The following is a 25,556-nucleotide window of genomic DNA, read 5'->3' as shown; positions in this document are numbered from 1 at the left end:
CACACAACAAAATAAGGGGAAAAAAACCCACTTACTGCTGAATAAATACATAATACACATTTTGGACATCTCGACGACTGGCTTATCAATCCCTTCGTTTGGTAACAGATTCTGGATTTCACGTACCAGGATTTAGTAAAGGATAATCACTATATGAATTTATTGCTTGTGAAACACGCTAGTCTGGCATAATGGTGTCTGATAAGCAGAGCAGGTATCTCACAGGCACAAAAGGTTTCTGCCCCTTCCCTCTGAAAGGAATGAGAAGGAGGCGTCTTTACAAACAAACTGTGGGTCTGCTGGTAGATAAAGCCAGATAGTGAGAGGTAAAAGAAGCAATGGGAGGAACCATAAATTCCATAGAAATTCCACTAATTGACACAGACTGTTACTCACCCAAGGTCGTGCTAAATCCCTGGATTTAGAGAAAAAGAACAGAGACACAAGGAAAAGAAAAGGGGGGGTACACATTAGAAGGGGATCTGTATTAGGCGATTTGGGAAGTCTGTACCTCTCAAGTACCTCAGCCAATGGGGAAAGAGAGAGGGAAATGCGGCCGGGAAATTAGGATAAAAAGGAGGCTGCGTCCTCTAACAATTTGAGAGACCCCAGGGGAATGCCCCATGGCCTCTCCCTTTATTCATGAATAAAGCTATGGGACTTGTCTGTCTCCTTTTTGGACATAAACCTCTGTTGCTTGTGGATTAATTTTCCTGACACCTCTCTAACCACAGGTCTAGTCTAGACATATTTTTACACCTACTAGTTCACAATCTCTCAGCATTTCCTAGCCACTCATTTCTATCAGCCTTGACCCCACTGGAGAAGTTTCTGCAATGGAGTCTTTTGGTTTTCAATCTCAAATAATAGAAACACTGAATAATTATTTCCTCTAAGAACCAGAGAACAGCTCTTTCCATCTAATGTGAATGGGCCATCAAAGAAAATTATCAAAACTATATCTGACAACTGGAATGAGGCCACCAAAGACCACTAGGACCTCTGGGTTTTTATCCAGAGATTAATCAGAGCTTTTGATAATTGTAACATGGTATAGAACAGAGACAATTCTGCAATTAAGCCTTCCTGACTGATGTAGTGGTTCCCAGCCTTACCTTTCTTAGATTTACTCTACATATTGACATGGCCTGAATTTGTGTGGGTATGTCTGCTGCTCTTAGCTGGAGAAACAGAAGGTGGGGGGGCTTTTATCTCTTCAGTCTAATCCCAGAGGTAAAGCATCATCAGAGGACCTTCCTTTAGCTAATCAGAAGCACCTATGTTGTCACTGCTGCTCCTTTGAACTTTGTGATTTGCTTGCAAGGACAGCAAAGAGTTAAGGAATCAGATGATCTTCAGGCTCTTACTATTCAGTTTCATCTGGAGTGACATTTAACTGTTATGACTCGTGGAGTCAGCTCCCTGATTGATTTATATTTGGAATAATGTCCAGGAATTATTGTCTAACATCCAGTCCCATATATGCTGTGGATGACAACAGGCTTCCAGCTTGTAACTTGTAACTCCAAAAAGCTGGATTTCCAGTCCAAAAAAGCATTTTTTAAAGCAAATCAATCAGTGATGAAGGTTCAAGTAAATGGCACATTCAAGAAACAGTGGATGAGGAGCAGAATCAAAAATGAAGGCACAAAATCTCCTTTGGACTTCTACAGCAATATTCCTAGATATTACCTGCAGTATCAGAGGGAGATCTTCCAGTAGTGGATTCTTAGAATATCATTAAAAATCATATTAAAAATCATATAAAAATCAATATCCAAATAGCTTTGAACAATGCCTTAGAAACTCTCAGCAGCGTTCCCTCTTTCCACTCAAAGTCAGCAGTGAGCAGGGCCAGGGAAAGGTCCTTCCTGGGAAGCATGACTCTAGGGGTCAAGAAAGGACACTGCGATGTAGCGGGTTCCTTTGGTGGTTGGAAGACCTTCATGGTAGTGGGTCAGGCGTCCTGGATGCATAAGGGTCCACCCTTTCCGTGGAGCTCGAATGGAGCAGTTGTAGCGCAGGAACCGGCAGCCTCCTCCCTGGTGGGAACACAAGAGACATATTAGCTTGAAAAAAGGACCTCAGGGAAGGGGTCCCTGCCTTCTGACAGCACTTCTGAAAATGTGAGAAGGTGCTTGGGGAATCTCCTGTATTCTGATGCATTCAAAAATATCTTTCCTAGCCTAAGCCAGTCATTAATTGTAATCCTTAATGCAAAGGTGCTCGATGTGGATCGGGGAAGGGTTTTCAGCTGCTCCAAGGGGCTGTACTGCACTCCTGACCCCCTGGCACACACTCACCTCATAGTCGATGCCAACTCTGTTCAAGGCAATGTTGATGGTGAAGGTGGACGCGTCATGGTGGGGCATTAGGGATGGCTGCTCATCAGGTTTGTAGCGAACCACAAAGGCCAGTTCAAACTGGGTCTGAGAAAGAAAAACAAATTTCACTCTGTTAGAGGGCTATGGTAGTCTGTGGCTTCTGAGCTGCAGAGCAGGGTGTAACACTGAAATTGCATCCCACTGCTAAAGGAGAAAGGCAACAACCAGGCACAAGAATGTTATTGAGAAATTGCTTATTTCCTAATGCACATACTTATGTCACACTGCAGGGTCAGATCCTCTGTACTGGGAAATAGTGTGTGTATTGCTGGAGGATTCTGGCAGTCTTGTCACAAAGCTGCAGCTGGAGGAGGTGCTGAGCTGACCATGAGTTTTGATGTTAAGGTGGACATACCTTGGTGTAGTATCCTGGGTACAGTTTCTCTGTGATGGGTGCAATATAGTCCAGAAGAAACTTATACCATTCTCTTTCAAAGCCAATTTGGTTCATGTGTATGTCAATAGTTGGCACATTCTCATATCCTCCTTGTATTCTGCTGTCCTGAAATAGAATCAACAGAAATACCCATAAGGATGGGAACCGTGGAGCTCAGGAATGAACAAACAGTACTTGTTTCTGGTAATTACAAATAAATATGATGTTTCTTTATCAGAATTTGCAGGATGGAAAGCTCATTTCAAACAATAATTAAACCCTAAGGGAAACAATATTACCATCGGAGAGGCTGAACACTGGAACTTCAGAGGACACTAAAGAAGACTCAGGGAAAAATCAGAGATAATCAGGAGCAAAATTAAAGTACTGTTTCTACTTTTCTGGTTTAATTCGGGATCTAATGCCTTCCCACAGGAGGCACTGCTACCACCAGAAATGCACAGAAAATGTTGTGGCCCAGAACTCGAAGGGCTCCTGCTTTTACTTACCGTGTTGTCACCTGTGGACCACTGGCCATAATGTTCCATTTCTTCCACCAGCTCATCACAGGCAGTGTCAGTGAATATGGGGAACCAGTAAACATCTGGGCAGGGCTGCAGATAGCAAACAGGTGAGAATAGCAGAAACAAAGACAGGTGCTTGAGGCAAAAGAAGTAAGACTAAACTGAGTGTAGACTAAGTGGAAAGAAACTAAAATATTGAGGATAGAAATTTTTCTTCTTTTTTATGTGCCCCACTTCCACTTAAGAGAGCTGGAGATGTACTTGTAGAAGAATGATTTGGCTCTAAAAGTACTTTCAAGGTCATGTTTCCTGCGCTGAACTGCTTATTCCTGAGAATTACAATAACAACGATAAAGCGTTGTCCTGATGCTCATCTCCCATTCTGATGGATAAGAGTGATGTTTTCTTACCATTTCTATCAATTTCCCTTTCAGAGCTGCTGTGTAGTTTTCATGGATGTACTTTTCTCTCCAGTCCTGCAATTAGAAGATAAGCAAACCAGTAATTTCTGTGGGGCCCCTACTTAAAGAGGTAATAAAAGGCCAGGCACTCATGCAAGCAGTATTTTACAGGCGTTGCAGATCCATATGTTATGAATCCCAAAAACACGCTCTCTTTAAATTCTGTAACTGTGCTCTTCATCCCACCTGAGAGACACCATTATTACAAAGCCTGGACTTCCCATAGTGGTGAAACTAATATCAGATCTTCCCACATTGCTGTGCCTGCTGAGTATGCAGGTTATCTCACCTCAGGATTGCTGAATATTTGCCAGAGATCATTGTGGAAGTGACTTGTCTGGTAATTCTCCAGAGACAGTATGTGTCCGAATTGATGCCGGTTTGTCAGGTACATAAACACTCCCTGCAGGACAGAGAGAAATACTAAAGGCCTCGTATTTCCGAGAGCCACCATGAAACTAAGCACTGGACAGTTCTCCAAGCTGTTTATTTACTCATTCTTGCTCCTGTGGGCTTTCAGTTTTATTTCCACCCTGGATATGAGAAACTTTGAAAGGTTATAGGCAGAGACAGTAATTCTGTGTCTTGTCAGCCAGGACTGGAAGCAGAGGAGAGCAGCTGTTGTGAGGTTAGGGTCTTCCTTCTTACCCTGTCAATCCCATTTAGAGCAGTCCTGAAAAGGCCCAATAATAACAAAAATGTTATCCATGTTTAGTGGTCCGTGTCTATGCGTGGTTTCACAGCAAGACTGAAGTCCCATGTTGTTCCAAAGTCTGCACTGTACTGACTAGTACCAGTTCACCCTATCCCTGCCCTGGCAGAACTGAATGCCTTGAAACTACTTAATCCTGTACCCTTCACCCTGGCATGCAGCTCTCCTCTGCCAGCCTCTCTCCTCAACTGACCTGATTCCGAACGTTGTGGCAGAAAGCCATGTCAGCATCCAACTTGCCACTGTGGAACAGATCTCCCTGGTCAAGCTCCAAATGCAGAGCCTTGGCTTTAACCATGTAAACACTGCTGATGTAGGGGACATTCCAAAGCCCACTGAAACACATGGGAAGAAAAGTGAGACTTGAAATACCACTAAGACAGATACTGCTGGACCTGACAGGATGACAGGCAGCACTGCAACATCAGCCAGGCTTGCCTAAATGAGGCAACTCAGAACAGCAGGGAGAAACCATACCAATAGATATTGTCATTCCAGAAAAAATTCACTTATATTTCCCAGAGCTTTTAAGCTGCACAAATGCTAGTCCACTGTGAAAGCAATTAATTGCTACTGTGTGTTTTTTCTAGGGACATAATTAATAGTTTGAATCTCTTCCCAGAGAGATCAACATATTTTTTCCAGTGATTTAAAGAAACTGAACCAGCCAAAAGTGCATAAGCTGATTTCCAGAGTTTATTGCACATACAACGGCCTTTAAAAAAAGAGGGTCCCTCAAGAATATGAATGAGTTGACAATTCTATTTTGTGAATCTTCCATTAAAGGATCACCTGGTATTTTCTGAAGATTTATCTGACAGAGATTAAACAGCACTTTACAGGATTTTAAGAATCACACTAACTATAATCCCCAGATGGGAAATCATGACATGAGTAAAATGAGATTATTTCAGCAGTCAGCACTCTCAAACCCTTACTCTGATCATAAGAAAATCTGCCCCAAGTATGTTATTGTCTCTGCTCAGGGGAAAATATAAAGCAGCTTCCAAATGGGAGCAGAGACTTCTTTTCCTTTCCTATACACAAAGACATTTGCACTCTCTGGTTCTTTGCCATCATTTTGATGATGCAGCAAGCTTTGCATTTGAGGGATTATATCAGTGAGAAGCTCTCTTTGCATACTTACATTCTCCGCCTTTGAACAATATCCACGTAATCTTCTGAGCGGGCATAGTATCCATCAGGGCTCAGCGCTCCCCAGAAATTGGACCATAGCTTCTCATGACGGCTTACCAGGGGGGCAATCACCAGCCTGGAAGCATGAAAGAAAAAGGAATTGCAGGACAGGATGTTACTACAGGAAGAAAATGAAAATATTTACAAACGCCAGTACTGTAAGAGCTATTTCCTCTCTCACTTACAGAGTTGCTGTTTTGCTAACTCTGTTGGAATGAAAGGCCACATAAGAAAGGGTAAATATGGTCCAAATCTCCTCTCTAACTGCACCCTGCACCAGGTCTGTTAGAATCTGATTTGTTCTAGTGACTACATAAAAATAAAGCTAAGGATGATTTACATCTCCTGCCTAAAACCCAGGGATTACAACTACAGTAAAAAAAACCACATAAGAGGTTTTTGGCTAACATCCCATCTCTGGCACAGCTCTCCTGGTTCCCTACACATCTCAGGGATGTGCACTGAATTCCTCATGTGAGATGACCAGTAAGCATTGCTCATACCAAAGAACTCACTTGTTTTGTTCAATCAGGATCCTCAGAGTCTCTGTGTTCTTCAGAACTACCTCAGCATCCAGGCTAAAGTAATAGTCACAGTCAGGATCCTTCCTGCACAAATCCCTACAGCCAGAGAAGAGAAAAGTCACATCCTAAACCAGGGGAAGACAAAGGACAGAGCACCAAGAATTCCTTCTTTGTAGTCTAAAGGTCTTCTGAGTGCTCAGAAAAGTTTGGTTTAATGTAACAACCCAGAGGGCCAGCATAGTACAAGCACAGCAGATTCAGTATCCAATAGCAGATACTGAGACACAGCCAAAATCACCTTTAGCAAACTTTCCTCAGCTCAAACTGAAGAGGTTCCCATTTACAGATGGCCCAAATCCACACCAGAGCTCAAACCTCCTGATCATAGACAGCAAGATACTCTCTCATTAGTTCTTAGATTTGCTACAACGCTCCTCCTCTTCAGAGATATAGGTGAGTATTCTTTGTGCTCTGTGGCTGGGTATACAGATGAGGGTAGGAGATATAGGGTTATCCTTCTGTCAGAACAAAGGACGAGTGAGAACTTAGTTTCTGAAACTGAACAAAGTGAGCTGGTATGGAAGCTGATTTTTTCCCAATATATAAGGGCATCAGAGTTAGTGCTAGAAAAACTGAAAGGATAACTGAAAAAAGAAAAGCAGTCACTTGACAGGAATGATCTCAGGAAAAACAGATGTCTTAGTTTGGACACGGGCTGTCTCTGCTGGCTATCATGTATGGCCTCTTCACTTACATGCCCAAGTTACGTGCCTCAGCATTCTCCATCTCATCCTCTGGTCCGATCACTTTGACAGTGAGATATTCTTTGCCATGCTCTTCTACAAAAGAGTCTACCTCCATCAAGTGATGTTCCTCCTATTCCAAAAGTAAGGAAAAACAGGTAAGATGGACTCATCCAGGCCACTCGGCCTCCTGAAAATGAGTAGAGGGGCAACAGCTCTTAAGCCCACTTCTGCACATCTACAGGTGGATGGGTGTCATTGCAGATAAGTATGCAACCATATGGATGCCACTGCAGATAAGTACTGTGATTACACAGCCTGGAAGTCTAGCCCAAGGCTGCAAAGGTGCCTAGAGTAGAGGAGGAGGTGTACATTTTCCCAGCATTTGGTAAGACCATCACAAGCCAACTTCACTTACATGATTGTGAATAAAGAGCTGGATTCGTTGCTTTGGGTAATGAAGGTTACGAAGCCGCAAGAAAAACTGGGAGAGGAATGGGGTGGGCTGCTCGATGAAAATGCCAATCAGAATCATTGGCAATGCCTCATCCTACATTCAGGGACAAGAGGAGAGAGAAGTGGTGAGTTGTGTTTCACATCAGACACATAGGATCCCATCATAAGACTTGTTTTGAGAGCTTTGAATAGACACAGAAGCCTTACCTTAAACCCCGTGAGGCTTCGCAGACCTTCATCACACACCGTGCAGCCAGTCTCAAATGTCCATATTTGAGGAATGTAGTTTCCCAGGTAGTTCAGCTGCAGCTGCAAAAGGCAATTTGCCACATTATGCATTACAGGGCCGGGGAGTTTCTTTGTGTGCACCCCCACTGTGAGATCACATTTCAACTTCAATTACCTTCTGCGTGAACTAAAGAATCTGAAAAGCTTGACAGCCTGAGGGTCCAGCTACATGTGGTTCTTTGAACCAGATCCATTTTGCTGCTAGGGGCCTGGACTGCTTAATGTTTCTCAAATGGAAGCACACGGCGTAAGTCAATATATGTGAAGGCAGTAACCTGATCCATCAAGCCTAAAGGGTCACTTTGCAACAAACACAGACCAAATCTTTCTCTCAGGACAGTCCACTTACCTTGGTGGGTCCATTTCCATGGATCACCACAGGCAGAGTGTCATATAACAAGTTTCTTGCTCTCACTCGTGAGTTTTCAAACTTCAGTACTATCTCATCTGGAAATGACATTGTCATTATGTTAAGGTTTTTATTGATAATTAGAAGCACAATGCCTCATTTATACTGAAAAACTGCTGAAAAATGAAAGTGTGGACAATGGATAACTGTGCACAAGTAGTTTAAGGGCTATAGACCAAATCTGTAAAGGAGAAAAAAATATTCAGAATGATCCTGTGAGGTAACAGAAGGATGGCTGGGAAGCTGGACAATGTCTGGGAATTGGCAGAAGCCATACTGAAAGATTCTTTCAAAACTGGCATTGACAAACTGTGCAGTGAGGAACAGCTACTGATGACAGGGACAGCTATTGACAGGAGGATTCAGGCCCTTCTCACCTAAGTGTTCTATGCACCTGACATCTCTCTTTGTCACCCCTCACAGAAGTCCATCCTCCTGGCAGAGATCATCCAAGATGTTGCCTCAACACAACCACACAAAATCCTTTGGAAAAAAGACTAGCACAGATACAAGCTGCAGTCTGTCATTGATATGATGAGCACAGGAGCCAAAAACTACACTGCCATTATCACTTTTTACCTGACCAGAATGAATATGGAATGGTGCAAGACTGAAAACATTAAGGCAGTACTGTCAGGAGAGTAAGTGAATCCCTCTTGCCAGGACTAGCAAAATCAATCAGCAGGTCAGGTCAGAAGCCTGGTACAGTCAGTGAGTGTTCACAGGCGTATCTGGCCACTTCTCACCTCCTATGGCATTCCAGCATGGCTCTGAAGCGGAAAGACAGGCAAGCCCTAGGCAGGGCTGTGTGTTATCACTTGCATTGGAAGTCCCTCCCAGTTTCAATCCCCAAGGCTAATGCAATCCGACATGCCTGGAGATCAAAGTGGCAAGGAGGTGTAGGATGAAAAACCTGACCTGCATTCCCTGAAGTGGAGAAGCAATTGCAATGAGAACCTAGTTGGTCACAGTGGAATTGCAAACAAATCCCAGAACTCTAGCAGAGACTTTTACTAAATCTTATTCTGTGGGAACAGCCATTTCTGAAATACAATCCCTTCAGCCATAACTTTATTTCTGGTGTCAACATGCAAGTTGCATTCCAAGGAGAAATGAGCTTCCTTCTTCCATCTCACCTAATGCTCCATTTAGGTTTTGGAAGATCCGGCTTCTGTGGTCTAGACTGATGTTGATACTTTCCTTTAAAAGAATTAGATAAATAACCTTAATTAGAACACAAAAGGCATCCATTCTTTACATGCAATGGACCCTATACTCAGTGAAGATATATCCCATTCCTATAGTAATCTGCAAACTCTCCAAGCTCTGAGGCCTAAAACATTCCCAGATAATCGTAATTTTCATTTAAATCTGGGACAATTCACCATTTTCTAGAACAATTTAAATATATTCTATTAGGCAAAACTATGCAGACCCCCTCTCCCCGTTTTAAAGCTGCTGTGGGTATGTCAATAAATCTGCATCATATGAGTGAAGTAGACTTACACACAGTCATATAAACCCCAAATGCATATAATACACAGGAATGTCAGATAGCAAAACCATCTGCTGTGAAAAGTTTCTTGCCTTCTATCCACAGGGCAAGTATGACCCCAAGCATTGCCCCACGTACCAGTGTCAAACCAGAGGACAGTAAGATGCAAGATCAGCTTGTGCAGTCTTTGTTTTTATCCATGGTGCAAGTCACACTCTGACTGCATCAGACTGAAATGCAGCTCTGACTTAACAGAGTTCTGTGTCCCTGCAGGCATCTATTAAGACTGATTACTGGAAATGACAGCAGGGTGCTAACATCCGCTGTCTGAGTGCCAAGTCAGGGGAATTGCTCAGCCCTTGTGTGGCACAGGGCCAGAGCTGCAGATGAGAACATTAAAGGAACTGTTCATGTTAAAGTATCACAGGCTGTACTCAGATTTGGGGAACTAAAAAAGTCCAGCTGCTCTAAATGTTCTACCAGCCTCGCTGGTAAAAAGTTGCAAGTCTCTAATTAGTCTGATAGCAGTTCCCTATTTCAAATGTTTCCTCTTGATTTGTGAATTGCTGTTACAGTTTGAATTCTCAGTTCCCATGCATTTGGTCTGTCCCCAGGGACAGACTGGCCTCTGTAATCCACAACTGGGCAGGGACAGCAGAACCAGAATGACCCATGGGCTGGATGGTCTGGCCAGTGCATCACACAGTGCTGGAATGGCAATGCTGCTTCCAGGGTCCATTCCAGGCTTCTGTAGGATGTTACATGGCATTTTCCTAAAATGTACTTCAGTGCTAGGTTGGCTATCTCTAAGTCAGCACTGCACTCTGCAGTTTCACTTCCCCTGGGAGGAGGCTGGCTAGTTCCTCCACACTCAACAACTTTAAACACCATACTGGTATGAGCCTCCATTAAGACTCATTTTCAGACATCTCTCTTCCCATTCACATTTTATGCTTAAATATAGAAACTTCTAACAACAGAAAATGGGGGTACTGGCTAGAATGCAAATTTTCAGAAACTTAGAATCTAGATACACCTACTCTTTTTTCTGGATCCAAGAAGATACTTGTATAGAAGAGCTGGTCACTGTCATTGTCCTGTCCTTTCCACTCCTCCACAAGCTTCTTCAGGTTTGGAGCATAACCTATGAAGCCTGTGGGAATAAATATGAGGAAGTGTTTCAACCCAGATGATCAAAAAATGGAAGTACTCCTATATACATGTACTTTCACTTCTCTCACATGAAATCTCACTACACCCTGCAGAGAATCATCAACTTTCAGTTTGCTTTGCCATTTCTCCCACAGGTTGAATATGAGGAGAAAGAGGTTCTCAGCTGAAAGCTAGCTCTGTGTCTCACCTCCAGAACCCAGGAAGCGCTTTCCATCTCGCACCCGAGGATACTTGGCTTCCAGCTTTCTGTCAGGATAGATGTAATTCTCTGCTGAGAAAACCACCTTGCTCTTGGCTTGTTTGAACTTCTTCAGCAGTTCTGTGGGGCCCGAAGCAAAGAGCACATCATAGCTAGAGAAAGAGACAGACAAAAAAGGACAAAAGGAATGGAATCAGAAAAACACGCCAGTGAGAAAAGTTTCCAGAAACAGCTAATTCTTTGGGAATCCCTCTCTTTTAGTTCTGTTTAACAGTATTATATTTTTTGTAATGCAACAAATTAAAGTATAGTCTTATTCGTATGCTGGGCATATGAAAAGACACTGAGACTCCAAGCCATCCTTTTCTCTCTTCACTTTTGTCTGGCAGACTAATTCTTGGCTCTTAGGATGTGCTGCAGTCCTACTTCACCTTATAAAACAAATAACTCTGGTAAGAAAGGCCTGCTTAGCTCCACAGGAATTGTCTGCTCATTCTCTGCAGATAGAGGCAGCCAAATTCCACAGTGGCAGAATCAGGTACAACACTATCAACTTCATGCAGGAACTGGCATCAGCCTATTCTGATCAGACCTTCCCAACAGCCACGGATGCAACTCTGAGTGATTCCCAGGAAACTACAGAGAGTTCAGGGGGAAAAAACCAGAGATCTGGACACACTTTTCAAAACAAATCAATTTCACAGTTCATTTCTTCTCAGTGAGAACCTGTCCAAACAGCCTTAAGATTCAGTTTGTGGCAAATGTTTTCCAACCATTACCTTTCTACAAAAAGGATGATCAAGTCCTCCTTATCCACATACTGCTTCAGAGCTGACTTCAGGAGACGGACCTTCTGCCCACCTCCAGCTGGCTGCTGGTCATCTCCACCCTGCCACTCCTCATCCAGCCCCAGCACCTACACAGTGACAGGCACATGGTGACCTCAACAGGGCACTTAAAGGAAAGGACCAGAACCCACAAACGTACTGGTCCTGATAACTCCCAGTGCAATTCACACCAAAAATAACAGCTCCAGGACAAATGGACTAGGCAGCCTTTGATCCACTCTCTGGGCTGGACAGTCAGTGTAACATACAGCACAGTGACAAAGCATTCCTAGCCACAGGGACAGGAGCATGCTCCATACTGTGTGTCTTGGCAGTGAAATGGAAAAGTGCCATGAGGCTCCCTTGACCAGGAGTTATGGATCTCATCCCAAGCCAGCACTCAGAATACTGCAGAAATGACCCAGTCGCAGTACTTCTCAGCCAGCTGAGCAGGTGTGTCCTCTCTTGAGCTTTTATTTAATCACTGTGAGGCCAAGTCTTATCCATTCCACAATTTGAAATTCCCATTGACCAACCACCACGGAAGCTGCTAGACATCACCTGCACTTTGTAGTTGAAGAATTGGGCTGATCTTCTGAAGCGTTGAAATCCTTCAGTCTGCTTGGTGGCAACAGTCAGAACCAGCAGGTTTTCTGCACACAGGTGAAAGCACAAGAGATACTCAGCTTGTGTTGTTTCCACGCCTAACTTGATTGTGGTTATAAAATGAAAGATTATGTAAAGATACAATTCCATTGCCTGAGTTCTGAGCTAAAAAAAGAAAATAAAATGTATTAAGTGGTTTGTTTGCCCTGCTAGTGAAAGCTACAATTCTCTTCTCTCACACAGAGTACAAAGGAAATTAAACTTGAAGATAAAAAAATAGAATTACTACAAAATGCCCATTTGGAAGTCATCCATTTAATGCTGTTTTGACTTTCTGTTCCCCACAGAGCTGTTTTTTTGTCACTCAGCATTGACTGGATGTAGGGAAAACCAAAATTAGACTAAATGTTATTATTCTCTCCCCATGGCTGCTTCAAATTTCTACTGCATTCCTGAGGCATTTTCCAGTTTTTTCATACATATTCAATGTGAATTTAATTGTGCTATAATTTTCATTTGCGTTGTCCTCACAAACTTGCTTTTCATTTCCAGTCCCTTAAAAATCATAAAACTAAATCCTGAAGCTCTCTTTCAGAAGTTTCTCTGTGGTACCCTGAAATATGGTTTTTACGTGGAAGTTCTGGTTTCCTCATCGCAATGATGAAATGTTAATACTTCACCTTAAGAGTTTTGCTGAAGTAGGAATTTGTATAGGCTCTGGCAACAGTGCTTAAATGCAAATCCTGGCCATCCGATTTAAACATCAGAAAATACCAAGAAAAACTAAAAGAACATTTTCTTGGCCTCAGCAAGCTTTTTTTGGAACAATTATTTTTTTCAATGGATGTACCAGATGTATCTCCCTCAGGTACCCAAACTGATATTCTGTGTGGTTTTAGAGAGGAAGGATCTTGAAGCTGGAGTTATAAATGGACCTGACAAAGGCAGCAAAAGTAAAAAAAAAAGTGTAAGACTCCAAGTTATGAAGAAAGAAGATATTCCCAAAGAAATTCCCCAGATCCTTTACCTGCATCAGAATAAAAAAGAGAGGAGAGATTGAGAAAAGTCAACAGGTCAAGTCTAATTTTATTTATTAGACATGTGCACAAAGTGATAAATAAAAGAATATGAATCCCATATAAGTGCAGTTTTTAAGGGCAGATTTTTAGACATATGAAGTGCATTCCTAATCTAGCCCTTCCAGCACACTCCAGTGCCTTGTGTCCAGCCCAGTCAAAGGGAGCAAACAAAGGAGTAAAATATGTATGTCCTCAGGCAACATGTTAAAGCCATTAAAGTTTCTAGCCATATGATGGCACACAGAAAGCCACATCAGCTTTATGAGAGAGCTCTGAGCTCATGGATTTTGAGAAGGTGAGGATCATACTGCTGAGGAAGAGGGGGACAAACATGGGTTTGCCAGAGAGGAATGTAAAGACAATGCTCAAATTCTAGTACCTGAGGGGAGAAACCATGTGATAATGATAAGAGAAGGAAAGAAAGAAAGGATCATGACTACTGTGCAATTATTTCAGCCCAAAATCTGAGGCATCTCACATTAAATAAATCATTAATTCATTTTCATGCTGCCACCCCAAGAAAGCCACACACTGTTTATGACTTGACTGCCAAAAGTTTGCTGGACAGGATGAGCGCTAAAAGCTCACACAGAACAGGAAGCAGTGTCCTATTTCTAAGACAGAAAAGGTCTCTCCATGCAGTCTGTGAACTCAGAGGAGCATGAAAAACCAGGACAAAGACCACTCTCATCCCCAGCAGAATTCCAAGTTACAGATTCCCTGTGGGGTAGGATGCTGAGAAACACTAAGCTCAGTTTCTGTTCTAAGAACTCTCTGCAGTAGCGAGAGCTTTCTATCCCAAGAGACATTCCTCCAGCTTAGCACTGGAAGTTTGTGCTGAGCTATGCTGCCTCCACTCCTTCTGCTTTAACCCTTTCTTCTCTTTCCCAAAGATTTTGCTGAACACTGATGCAGCTGATAGGTACTTCCAGGGACAGAGCAGTAAACCCTCTTACTTTCAGTATTACATGCAAACTTTTCAAAACATCCTAAACAGATTGATGCTTCCCTGTTTCCCATATCCCACAGTCAATTTCCATATGTAGAAATGCAGCCTGTTCTGCTAAGCTGGGCCTCCTGGGCCTAAAGGCTCCCTGGGCTACACTGACAATTAGGAATTGTATAAATACATTTAATAATGGGATGGCTGCATAATACAAACACAGGGTGGTTAACAAAGCAATCACTGGACTCAAAACCAGGGGAGCTGGACTGTATTGCAGGACAAAGAGCCAATCATGCTATCCCTGTTTCTCCATCTGTAGAATGATAAAAGAGAACATTTACCATGTTTGTGAAGGTTTTAGAGCTCTATAGATGAAAAGGATTCAGTAAGAACAAAGCACTGGAACAGGAACCCTGATACCAAGATCACAATTAAATGATTCAGTAAACTTCTGAGTTTTTATAGGGAATAAAAATCAGAGACCAGATGAGTTCAGTAACAAAAAAAAATTAAAGTTATTTACTTCTGCCCTAAGTCTACAGGGAAAGCACAGCTGCAGCTGCATTTTAGGACAAGGAATGAATTTATCCCTGGCTGTGATTTGGGAAATCTTACTGTGCCACTTCCATTTAAGATAGTGTCTGAGAAAATACCATTAATATGGGGATCAAATAGAAAAAAAACAGTGTACAATTTAACAGTGGATAATATATTCTCTGTATTACATTTACAGAAGATTTTTTAAAAATTCTATCAGCTACAGATAACTATGCAGAGATCTTTTGCAGAGATCTAAAAGAACATCCAGGAGAGAAGACAGGTATCATTACTCTCACATTACTCTGGGGAAGCTGAGGCAGGGGAAAGGTGAGGCATTTTTTCTTCAAATCATGCCAAAAGTGATGGGTTCAGAAAGCAGCTCATTCTAAATCCCTCTTCCTAACCAATTTACCTCATTCTCTTTCCCAGCCCTCAGTTTTATACCTCTAGTGCATTCTTAAATCTTACTAAAACCATGGAAGATTTGGGATGTGCAAGGAAGGCAGGATAGTACAGAGATTCTTTGTTTTAATTATGCTACTACAGCCAAAGAACTCACAACACCCCCATAGATGCACACTAACTGTATTATGTACATATATAATAAAGGTAGTTATACCAGAATCATGCTGTGAAGGGAAATATTCTAGGTAACAAGATTAAATCTCCTCCTAATTGCCACTTCTCTAATGAAGACAGAGATAATTATCCAAACTTCTTGGCAGAGTGACAGTGTGTGAACCACTTTGTCAGTGCTGCTGACATTCTGTAGCTGCCCTAATCCTCTGCTGTTCTACCAACCACTCCAGGGCTTCTACCAACTGTTTATGGGGAGACAGACTGATGTTATTTTAGGAGCATCCCTGATCTTGAGTCACAGTGTGGCCAGTCTGGGATCAAATGCGCTCCCGTTACCTAATTCTTGAACCGCCCAAGTTCAAAAGCAGGCTGACCGAGGTGGGATGCAACCCACGGGACCAAGAGTCCTTCCCTGGGATGAAATGACGTCTCACGAAACTCCGAGCTGTGAGCTGCCCGAGGCTCGAGGCGCCGCCCAGGGGCTCACACTCTGCCGTGGGCTCGGGTCGGGCAATGCTTGGGAGCGAGACCAGGACGCCGAGGCCAGCAGTGGCACCCACAGCGGCTGTGCTCGTCCATCAGCCTGGCCGCCGGCTCCCCATGCTGCCGATCCCCCCCGTGCCCCGCGCAGCACCCCCCTTACCTTCCTGCTGGGAGGCACGGCCACCCCCCGCCCCGAGCAGGGCCAGCACCGCCCAGAGCAGCAGCATCGCCGGAGGCACCATGGAGGCGGCTTCCCCGCCCGGACCCCGCTCCAGGAGCTGACACTGACCGGCAGCAATGCCTGCGAGACGGACCGGGCGACTCCGGGGCTACCGGAGCTGTGCCACGCACCAGACCCACCCGGCGGAGACGGGCGGAGGAAGCGAGGAGGCGATGGCTCCTCCTCCCGGGCCGCCCCGGCCCCCACAAGAGGCGGGCGGGCAGCCGGGGCAGGGCTGGGAGACGAGGCAGGACGTGCTGGGACCGCGTGGAAAGCGAGGCAACATCGAGACGGGGAGCTCGTGCGTTTGATCCCGGAGCTGCAGCGGCTTTGCCTGGGGTGCGGGGTCTAGCGGGGCTTGACTGCGGGGGCCGGGCAGTGTGCGGAGCACGCGCGGCGCTGGGACACCGGGCAGTGGATGTGCAGAGGGGCAAATAGGCATTGAGCAAATTCCTGTGTAGGAGCAGAGGAGTCAGTCTCTGGCCAGCTGCAGCTGGCTGACACTTATGGGACATTTCTGTACAAAAAGCAAACCAAGAAATTGATTATAATGTTATGCACAGCTCTAGAAACTGGAAGCCTTATTACATACCTTCTCCATACCTTCTTCCTACCTGTCACCTCCTATGTTTCCTTTGTGAACACAAAATCTGCAGTGTTTTTGTTTCCTGTACTAACTGGTTTTCTCTGGCCATATACACATCTTTAGGTCTTACATTAATCTCTGTGGCCTTGTGCTGGGTTTTCTTGCTGTAGCCCTGATCACTTACCCAGGCATCTTTTTCTATTTCATTCTGCCTTTGAGAACAGGTAAAATAATCCTGTCTTAGAAAGTTATACTTCTTAAAATAAAAGTTTGCTTTTCAGTCACTTCTACAGTGCAGTGAATGTAAGGTTTAGATGTAGGAAAACCCTTTTGAGCCTGCAGGACACCAGATAAGGAGCTACGACTGACAGATCCTATGTGAGGCCTGTCAGTAAACCATCTCTTTAAATTAACAGAAATCACAGATATAACAGGGTTCAGTTTAAAAAAAAAAAACCAAACCAAACAAACAAACAAAAAAACCCCAAACAAAACAAAACAAAAAAACCCCCCAAGAAGGCATGATCTTAGAGGAGAAAAAATCAAGCACGTTAGAAGGGCCACACTGTACCTACTGATATAACAGCATCATCCCAAAGAACTCCCATTAAGTTTGTTTGTTCACTGAGAATATTCTTGAGTGTATTCAGAGCACTTTTCCTTCCATTCCCTCTCCCCAAAGCAGGAATTCCCTCATAATTACCAGGTAAACAGAACAGTCCTCATGCTCAAGTGATGAGCATTCCAGGCAACAACCCAAGGAAATACTAGTTCTCTCTAAGATGGTGATTTCAGGAAACCTCCTTTTGCAAAGCTCCCAGTTTCCTTAAATTAAAAAAAAAAAAAAAAGAGAGAGAGAGAAAGAGAGAACATACTTTCTCTTTAGATTTCTTCAGTACTTTGCAGGACCAGACAAAGCCCGTGATAAATCTGTAGCAGCTTCAACAGTTTAAGACAGAAGCCACAGCAAAGATGTTCAGTCCTTCACCTTCAGACCTTAGACTGAGAGCTGGGACTCAACATGTGTTTTTAAAATTGCAAGTTTCTCGTTTTAATGAAGTTAAATCTCTCCAGTCTAAAACGAAAGCAGTTTTGCACACTTGAAATCATGAATGCCTCATTGTTTATGCTACTATACCCAGGCTGTCTCTGTTTGACAGCTTTGTATTCTGCAGCTATGCCCACCCAACAAGCACATTTCCCCCGTTTGTGTGTTTGCACTGCTCTGTGCGCTAGCTGCAGCCGGCTGCCTGTCTTTTTAAAGAGAGCCAGCTGCCAATGCAGATGTTCCAGTGAGTACGTGCAACACGTGCTCCAGGCGGAGCAGCAACTTCCTAAAAACTGGAAGGGCCAGAGCTCCGTTCTTACAGCAGCCTCAAAGCTGAGACACCACCAGCCCCATTGAAACCTGCAAGGAATGGGGTCTCACTCACCGTTTTGGGATCCCAGTGCCTCCCCCAAATCAAACAGCTCATGTGCAGGAATAAATTTAGAACGTGTCTCCTCTGTTTCCCTTCGCTGAGCTGGTTCATTGCCTCAACCCGGTCGAGAATTTAACATTTCACTTTAACTCACAGTGTTTCCGCCTAATTTGCTTGAAACTGTGTTTCTCATTCTCTTTCGAGCACTGCTCTGGATACAAAGCTTTCCTGTGCACATCTAAGACACGTGAGAAAGTTTGTTCCTCTATTTACTTCATAGTGGAACACACTTTGATAGAACTTCCTTTCCCGCATAGTTTCTGTTGTGGTAAGGCAGTAAACTGCCACGGGAATTACAGAAAACCTCTCCAGGCCTTTTCGATCCGTGCAGTGACCCGGGCAGGAGACACAGAACCTCAGCCCTGGGCTGGAGCTGCTCGAAAACACCCGCGGATACAGCAGAGGGAGAGGGGCAGGGGCGGGCAGGGCCGGGAGACAGGGGGTCGGAAGTCGGGGGGTCCCGGAACCGGCGGGCTTGGAGGCTGGGGATCCCGGTGCCGGGAGAGGGCGCGATTGGAAGTCGGGGGTCCCGGAGCTGAGGAAGCTCGGAGCCGAGAGGGGTCCCGGTAACGGCAGGGGCCCGGAGCCGGTGGGGCCCCGAGCAAGGGGAAACCTGGAGCCGGGGGGGTTGGAAGCCGGGAGCGATAGAGGCCGGGGGTCCCGGGGGTCCCGGGGGATCCAAGCGGGCCGAGCCGCGTCTCCCCGCCAAGCCCCCCCTCGGGGGCGGAGACCGCGGCTGTCGCAAAGCGCTGCAAAGCGCCGCCAATCGCGGCGGAGCTGCCGCAGGGCGCGGCGGCGATGGCGGCTTAGGGCCGGTGCGGCGCGGCGGGGCCGGGGCCGGGCAGGGCCGGGCCGGGGCTCCCCCGCCGCCGCCCATGTGGCTGCAGCAGCGACTGAAGGGGCTGCCGGGGCTGCTGTCCAGCAGCTGGGCGCGGCGCCTGCTGCTGCTGCTGGTGCTGCTGCTCGTTGCCTACTGGTACCTGGGCGCGCCGCGGGCGCGGGGCGCGGGGCGCGGGGCCGAGCCCCGGGGACCCGCTGCCCTCTGCGTTCAGGCCGCCGCGGGCGCCTGGCGGGCGCAGATCCAGCGCGGCGATGCGCTGCCGCTGCCTGAGGAGGCGGCCGGGGCCGGCGGGCCCCCGGGGCTGGCGCTGGCGGGCAACGGGTTCCTGCTGCTGGACGTGTCCGCCGGGCGGCTCTGGGTGCGGCCCGCGGCGGCCAGCGGGGGCCCGGCACTCGCCACCGAGTACCCGGCGCTGGTGCGGCTGAGGGCGCTGGGCGGGCGCGGCGAGGCGCGGGCGGCGCTGGCGGCGCTGCGGGACGGGGCCGTGCGAAGGGTGCGGTGCGTCCAGACGGGGCCCGGGGCCAGCGCCGGGGACTGCGTGACGGTGCGGGAGGAGGTGGTGGCTCATCGGAGCCGGCCGCATCTCTACCTGCAACGCATCCGCATCTCCAACCCCACCGAGCGGGTGGCCGCCTTCGAGGCCTCGGCCCCCACCGCCGCGTCCGCTCTGGGCGGGCGCTTCGCCACCAGCCTGGAGAAGGTAGAGGAGCGGCAGTTCCTGCTCTCCTCCGGCCGCCTGCTGCTGGCCGGCAGCCCCAAGATGGTGCTGGTGGTGGTGGCTGCCAAGAAACTCGTGAGCCGGGTGCAGGTTGCGCCCAAGTCGCACTTTGACGAAACCGTGCTGTCCGTGGTGTACACCTCGGAGCCCATCGAGGTCTCCAGGCTGGAGGAGACCTTCAGCAAGCTGAGGGAAGCAGCCAAGAAAGAGATGCTGGAGGTGATGCAGATGGGGGTGGAAGATCTTTTCCAGGAGCACCAGCAGACCTGGTCTGACTTGTTCATTTCGGGTAAGTAAAGTGATGCTCAACTTCCACGGGATTGCTTTAGAGGGTGGCTGAACGCTCAGTGTCCTGGTTGCTGTAAGGTCTCCAGAGGCTCTGGTCTTCCTGATGGGTTGTGGGATAGTAAAACAGTGTTCCTGGTTTGGAACCCAGCTTGCCTTACAGGAGCACACCTGACTACATATAGGAAATGATACAGAAAATATCATAGAAATGATATAGAAAATACAGAAAATGAGAAGGAACATTTATAATCATGATTCTGTGTGTGCTGCTCTTCTTGGCTTCAGGAACTTCACTGATTTGCTGTGCATGTCAGTTGGAAATAAAGTTGACCTTTAGCAATAGCATAAAAGACAGATTCTCTATGGAAGTTAAGGGCCATCGTACAAAGATGCTTTTTCTTAAGGTTTTAATGTCTTACATAAAAGAGTAGCTGCCCAAATAATGTAGAACTTGTTATTTTTTAAAAAGATTTGACAGATCATTCTTGCAGTCATGATGACTGCCCTGTAAAGCATCTGTATATTAAATTAGCTTTGTCTTTAGTGGGAGCTTAGCTTCCAAACTCCCAAGTAGCAGAGAGAGCATCTTCTTAGAGAAACACATGAAAACATTTCACTTTGGTGTTTTATGGACAAAGGTTTCTTAGATGTTATAAAGAACACCTGTGTATTGAACATCAACATGCACGTTTGATCTTCTTTTCCTCCTAGTTAATGTCTGACTATTAGTTGTTTTCTTTTGCTACAGGGATTGAAATGAGAAAGATCACAGATGCACATACCCCATCCAGTGAGACTGTCAACATGACCCTCTACTACGTGCTGTCAACTGTGCCAGCCCCCCTGCTAGACCCGCTCATCGGTGGTGAGGACAGGGAGAAGATTGAAGCCAGCCTGAACTATGCTGACCACTGCTTCAGTGGCCATGCGACCATGCACGCCGAGAACCTGTGGCCACCAAAGCTGACCAGTGTCACCCAGATCCTGCAGCTCTCAGACCTGTGGAAGCTAACTCTCCAGAAACGGGGATGCAAGGGTCTTGTGACAGCTGGAGTCCATGGACTCATGCAGGGAATGGTGCTTAGTTTTGGGGGTCTGCAGTTCACAGAAAACCACCTTCAGTTTCAGGCTGACCCTGACGTACTTCATAACAGCTATTCCTTACGTGGGATCCATTACAATAAGGACTTGATCAATTTAGCTGTTCTCCTGGATGCTGAAGGAAAGCCCTTCTTGCATGTGTCTGTGAAATTCCAGGACAAGCCTGTCAGACTGTATGCGTGCGAGGCAGGCTGTATGAATGAGCCTGTGGAGCTGACCTCAGAGGCACGAGGTCACACCTTCCCTGTCATGGTGACTCAACCCATCACACCACTGCTTTATATATCAACAGATTTGGTCCACTTGCAGGACCTGAGACACACACTTCACCTAAAAGCTATTCTGGCTCATGAGGAACACATGGCCAAGCAATACCCAGGCTTACCCTTCCTGTTCTGGTTCAGTGTGGCCTCCTTAATTACTTTGTTTCACTTGTTTCTGTTCAAACTCATCTACAATGAATATTGTGGGCCGGGAGCCAAGCCACTCTTCAGGAGTAAGGTATAAGGCTGCTGCTTTTGGCTGCTTCCACTGTGTTGTCAGCCTTATGTTGTGTCAGCTGTGCCTGGGCAGGCTCTGTCTTGGACTGTGATGATTTTCAGTCTCTCTTGCAACAAGAGATCTGTGACCTCTTGCAAGAAGGAGGATTAGGGCAGGGACTGGAGCAGTAGGGCTCCATTACGAAATCATTAGGAAAGATAAACTCATTGTCTGTCCTTAGACATTTGTGAGGCTGCAGGTGGAGGCAGACACAGCTTTCTGTCTTTTTTTCACACATTAGCGTAGGACACTGCTTGTTTCTAGGCCAGCAGTTGCAGTTGTGTCATGAGATGATGTTTCTTTTTATTCAGTACCAGAAAGCATATGAGAGAGCTGCTGTACTTGTCTGTACTGCTGTGTGGAGACCTGCACACCTGCCTGCCTGCCCTGAACGTGTGACGTGTCACACAGGAACACCCAAAGGCGGGCTGCTGTTCTGAGGTGAAGGTGCCAACTTGCTGGGACTCGTGGTACATGTTCATATTATAGACACTGTGCAGTCCTCTATCAAACCACACTTACCACCATCATTTTGGGAAGATGCTAATTGGTGTTTCTCCCAGTCAGACAAAATACAAAGCTGTGTTAAGGAAAGTACTGAGTGCTTTTTACTGTGAGTTGGAGGTTCTGGCTTCAAACTTTCATGCGTCTTACCTGGGTATAAAGAATTTCAAGTTGTTTTGAGTTGCCTTGGAAAACTTATTTGCTGTAAAAGCTTAGCACAGAATAGACAGTAGATGGTGAGTTCTGCTCTTAGTACTGGGACTTTCTGATTGTGTGTTGATAGGAAGTGGAAATGCAAGACCAGACTGGATTTGCTTTGTGAGCTAGTTGTGCTTTTCAGAGGCTTCCCTCCTGAGGGCTGAACAGAGTTAAATGTAGGTTACGTTTAAAAAAAAAATGAGATGATAGCTAAATAGAGCTGTCAGAGGAAAAGTTCTAGCTTTAGATTGCCCTGTTATTCAAAATTATAAAAACAAATTCAATTTTGGATAGCTAAGGCTGAACAGAAGGTATTGAACTAAACTTGACAGTTGGTATGTAAGGGGTGTTTAAAGTGAGTTGGAAATTTCCATGTCAATTCACTGGCTTTGTCATGTTGAGCAGTGGAGATCAAGCCTGATCCCAAGCAGGTCTGAATACCTGTGATCCAATAAAAGAATGAGTGGGAGGTGCTTGTAGCTAGACTAACTAACCTAGGAAGAGGTAGGATAGAAATGTGTATCAGACAACTGCAGTTACAAGCCTCTGATCATGATCAAAAAAAACCTCAGTGCAAAGGGAGGAAGGGGTTAGGAGGTGATGTCAGTTACTGTGTAACAGCTGTGCCCTGACATGCGCCTGAAATGTGTCCTTGGAATTATGTAATTATGTCCTTTCACTGTTGTCTATCCAGTTGCCTTTGTCATCTCCAAGACTTGCCTTCTGCCTTTTACCAAGTGACTTGTTAACCATTGCTACAGGTGACTGCCCCGACTCTTCTCACTGAAGTGCCCAGAAGCTTCACAGCCACAGCCCAGGGCTGACCTGACACCTCGTCCTCCTGGGCACTGCAGAGCAAACAACTCTGCTGCCTCGTCTTAGTTGGATCTACTTCAAATGAAAGTGATGCAGAACTTGATTCCAGAAACAGGGAAGAAGTGGAAGCCAGCTGAAGCTCAGAATCTGTAGCAGTAAGCAAGATAGATGGTGTTGAAATTAACACCCTGTTCCATTAATTGAATGGGAACATCCCTGTGTCCAAATGAACTTAGTCCTGCTTTCAGCCTCCATTTGCACAAGACACCTGACAATTTTGCAGCTGAGAACAAGGACCATTTGAAAGCAACAATCCTTTTGTGCCTTGCTATGACAGGAATCTGAGACTTGGAAGGTGTGGTGATTCAGTAGTTTATCCCAGAAGCTTGTGTAACAGATGTTTCCTTTCCCTGTAAGCTGTTCAGTTCCCTAGAACTAATCCATTTGGTGAAAAAACTTGAAGATATACTAAGTCCTTTGATATTTTGATTTGGATTTTTTCAATTCTACAGAAAAATAAAGGATGATGATTTCTTTCTGAGAGTTAACTAGAAAACTTTAGTGTAACTTCCTTTCTGGTATAGTTTTTATTTATTGCTTGGGGGGAGGGGGAGTATGTTAATTTTTCCTTCACTTCAGTAACAGTCAATTGAATTGTCGATATCTAAGTTCTCGTAACAGGTTTTTCAGCATTTATAATTGTAGAGTGCAAAATCAATTTAATGAAGCTGTTTTCTGGATATACACTTGGAAATGCTGGTCTGCAGGTTTCTTATTCTAAGCCTATTGAGACTTTGTGCATTGAATTTGTTTTGGATATGGGGGAAGACATCTCACTTTCTAGTGACTTACAGGCTGTTTGGTTTTAAAATACCAAAGCTGTTGTTTCTAAATAAATATCTTTCAGTCTGATCTGACTGCTGAAGTGTGGTTGGGTTTTTTATTGGTTTTGTCTCTGTTCTCTCCTGCCTTTGCTCCCCACCCAGTTTAGACAAGCAGAGCCTTGTGTTACATCTGTGGCCAGTACTGACTGCAAATACAGTGTGGAAAATAATATATAAATGGATATAAGCCAGGAACAGACAATCTGGAAGGCACAACAAGGGATAAAAACACACAGGGTAATGCTCATCTCTCTTTCCTTTCTCAGTATAACCTTATTCTATCCTGAGGAGTGAAGGCCAAGCTTTACTTTGAAGAACACCGAAACAATCCCAGGGAACCATCAAGCAGCAGATTTAACAGCCATCCAGCAAGTAATGAATTTTCCTTGGTGGTCCCAAGGAAAAACTGGGTCAGGATTTAACTTCAGATTTTCAGAGGGGTTACTATCTGGTTTCAGATGAAAAACATCCCTCAGAAAAGCAGATTTCAGTGTCTGTAACTTTTCTGCAGACAATTCCATTTACTAGTTGGTATAGCAGAGTTACTGCCCTTCAGGGGAATAAAGACAGGGAAACAACAGAGTCCATTATAAATTGTACACAGGTACACTGTGTATTTAAGGAGATATTTGCTATTCTGCTTTAACAGAACATACCAGAAGCTCCTTCTCTTTCTCACTGAAGTTCCATGAGCTGCTTAGTTTCTGTGAAACATCTGGCATGAAGATGATAAGAGCTTCCAGGGGGCTATTTCCAAGCCACCATGGTATCAGCTGGAGGCCGAGCCATTTGATGTTCCCTGGCAGAATTGCCAGCAGCATGATGCCCACGGAGTCCAAGGAAGACTGTTTAGGCCTGGAAAAGATGGATAAGCTATCATCACATAAAGCATGAATAGAACAAAAAACAAAACAGCTTTGAGAGGGTTTTACATTTGTAGTGGTTTGGTTCAAAATATCCATTACTTACTAATTTTCCTTCTGTGAGATAAGAATTAGGAGAAAGCAAAGCAGGCACAAAACTTAAAAGAATATAAAGAAGTTTATTAACAGACCTAAAAGAAAGAAAAAAAAGTCAGACTAAACCTTCAGAACACTTCTCTTCCCCCCACCTTTCTCCCTTCTCCCACTGACAACGTAAAAAGACAACCCTTGAGATTTTTTTTCAGTCAGTTTACCACCTCTATAATAATCTCTTCAGTTCACTTAGGGGGAGGAGTCTCTCTTGCTCATGCTATGGAGACATCTCCACAAGAAACAGTTCTCTCATGGCTTCAATGTCACAGCAAGACAGCTGCCCGGGTTGGTTCTCTGCTCACATGTGAAAGTCCCTTCCCTCAACTTACAGCTTTCCCCACAACTGTTTTTGAGGGTCCAGT

The 25,556-nt window shown here is 45.3% G+C and overlaps 2 protein-coding genes and 1 long non-coding RNA gene across 4 annotated transcripts; 1 reads left to right on the top strand and 2 right to left on the bottom strand.

Annotated features, from left to right (window-relative positions):
• Window positions 1-131: 131 nt before the first annotated feature.
• PLOD1 (procollagen-lysine,2-oxoglutarate 5-dioxygenase 1) lies at window positions 132-18,977 on the bottom strand. 2 transcript variants are annotated; one of them, XM_039563843.1, is made up of 21 exons: window positions 18,241-18,977; window positions 17,511-17,632; window positions 16,162-16,738; window positions 12,330-12,421; window positions 11,721-11,857; window positions 10,930-11,093; window positions 10,610-10,722; window positions 9,211-9,274; window positions 8,015-8,112; window positions 7,585-7,686; window positions 7,340-7,471; window positions 6,933-7,054; window positions 6,170-6,274; window positions 5,605-5,730; window positions 4,651-4,792; window positions 4,035-4,148; window positions 3,695-3,760; window positions 3,270-3,374; window positions 2,740-2,886; window positions 2,304-2,429; window positions 132-2,042 (listed from the first exon to the last, which is right to left on the bottom strand). In XM_039563843.1, exons 3-21 carry the CDS (start codon window positions 16,241-16,243, stop codon window positions 1,887-1,889), a joined length of 2,193 nt encoding a protein of 730 aa, XP_039419777.1. In that variant the 5' UTR covers window positions 16,244-16,738; window positions 17,511-17,632; window positions 18,241-18,977; the 3' UTR covers window positions 132-1,886. The 2 variants fall into 2 exon arrangements, with proteins under 2 accessions (XP_039419777.1, XP_039419779.1); XM_039563845.1 differs by lacking the exon at window positions 17,511-17,632 and having other exon boundaries at window positions 16,162-16,674.
• An 89-nt stretch (window positions 18,978-19,066) lies between these two features.
• On the top strand, window positions 19,067-24,212 carry KIAA2013 (KIAA2013 ortholog). The gene is made up of 2 exons (XM_019289670.2): window positions 19,067-20,136; window positions 20,884-24,212. Exons 1-2 carry the CDS (start codon window positions 19,164-19,166, stop codon window positions 21,741-21,743), a joined length of 1,833 nt encoding a protein of 610 aa, XP_019145215.2. The 5' UTR covers window positions 19,067-19,163; the 3' UTR covers window positions 21,744-24,212.
• Window positions 23,026-25,186, bottom strand: LOC120411102. Its single transcript, XR_005603516.1, has 2 exons — window positions 25,148-25,186; window positions 23,026-25,033 (listed from the first exon to the last, which is right to left on the bottom strand). It is a non-coding gene; the product is annotated as an uncharacterized LOC120411102 (long non-coding RNA).
• Window positions 25,187-25,556: the final 370 nt, after the last annotated feature.

This window comes from Corvus cornix, chromosome 21 (genome assembly GCF_000738735.6).
Source record: "Corvus cornix cornix isolate S_Up_H32 chromosome 21, ASM73873v5, whole genome shotgun sequence".
NCBI lineage: Eukaryota > Metazoa > Chordata > Aves > Passeriformes > Corvidae > Corvus > Corvus cornix.
This window is presented reverse-complemented; position numbering and strand designations above follow the sequence as displayed.

Excerpts from the sequence above, each read along its gene's own strand:
- PLOD1 (XM_039563843.1), bottom strand. The coding sequence starts at position 16,243 with ATGGTGCCTCCGGCGATGCTGCTGCTCTGGGCGGTGCTGGCCCTGCTC. Across the intron at positions 11,094-11,720 it reads ATCATCCTTTTTGTAGAAAG|CTATGATGTGCTCTTTGCTT; the intron begins GTAATGGTTGGA and ends CTCTTTCTCTAG. Across the intron at positions 3,375-3,694 it reads AAGGGAAATTGATAGAAATG|CCCTGCCCAGATGTTTACTG; the intron begins GTAAGAAAACAT and ends TGCTATCTGCAG.
- KIAA2013 (XM_019289670.2), top strand. The coding sequence starts at position 19,164 with ATGTGGCTGCAGCAGCGACTGAAGGGGCTGCCGGGGCTGCTGTCCAGC. Across the intron at positions 20,137-20,883 it reads GTCTGACTTGTTCATTTCGG|GGATTGAAATGAGAAAGATC; the intron begins GTAAGTAAAGTG and ends CTTTTGCTACAG.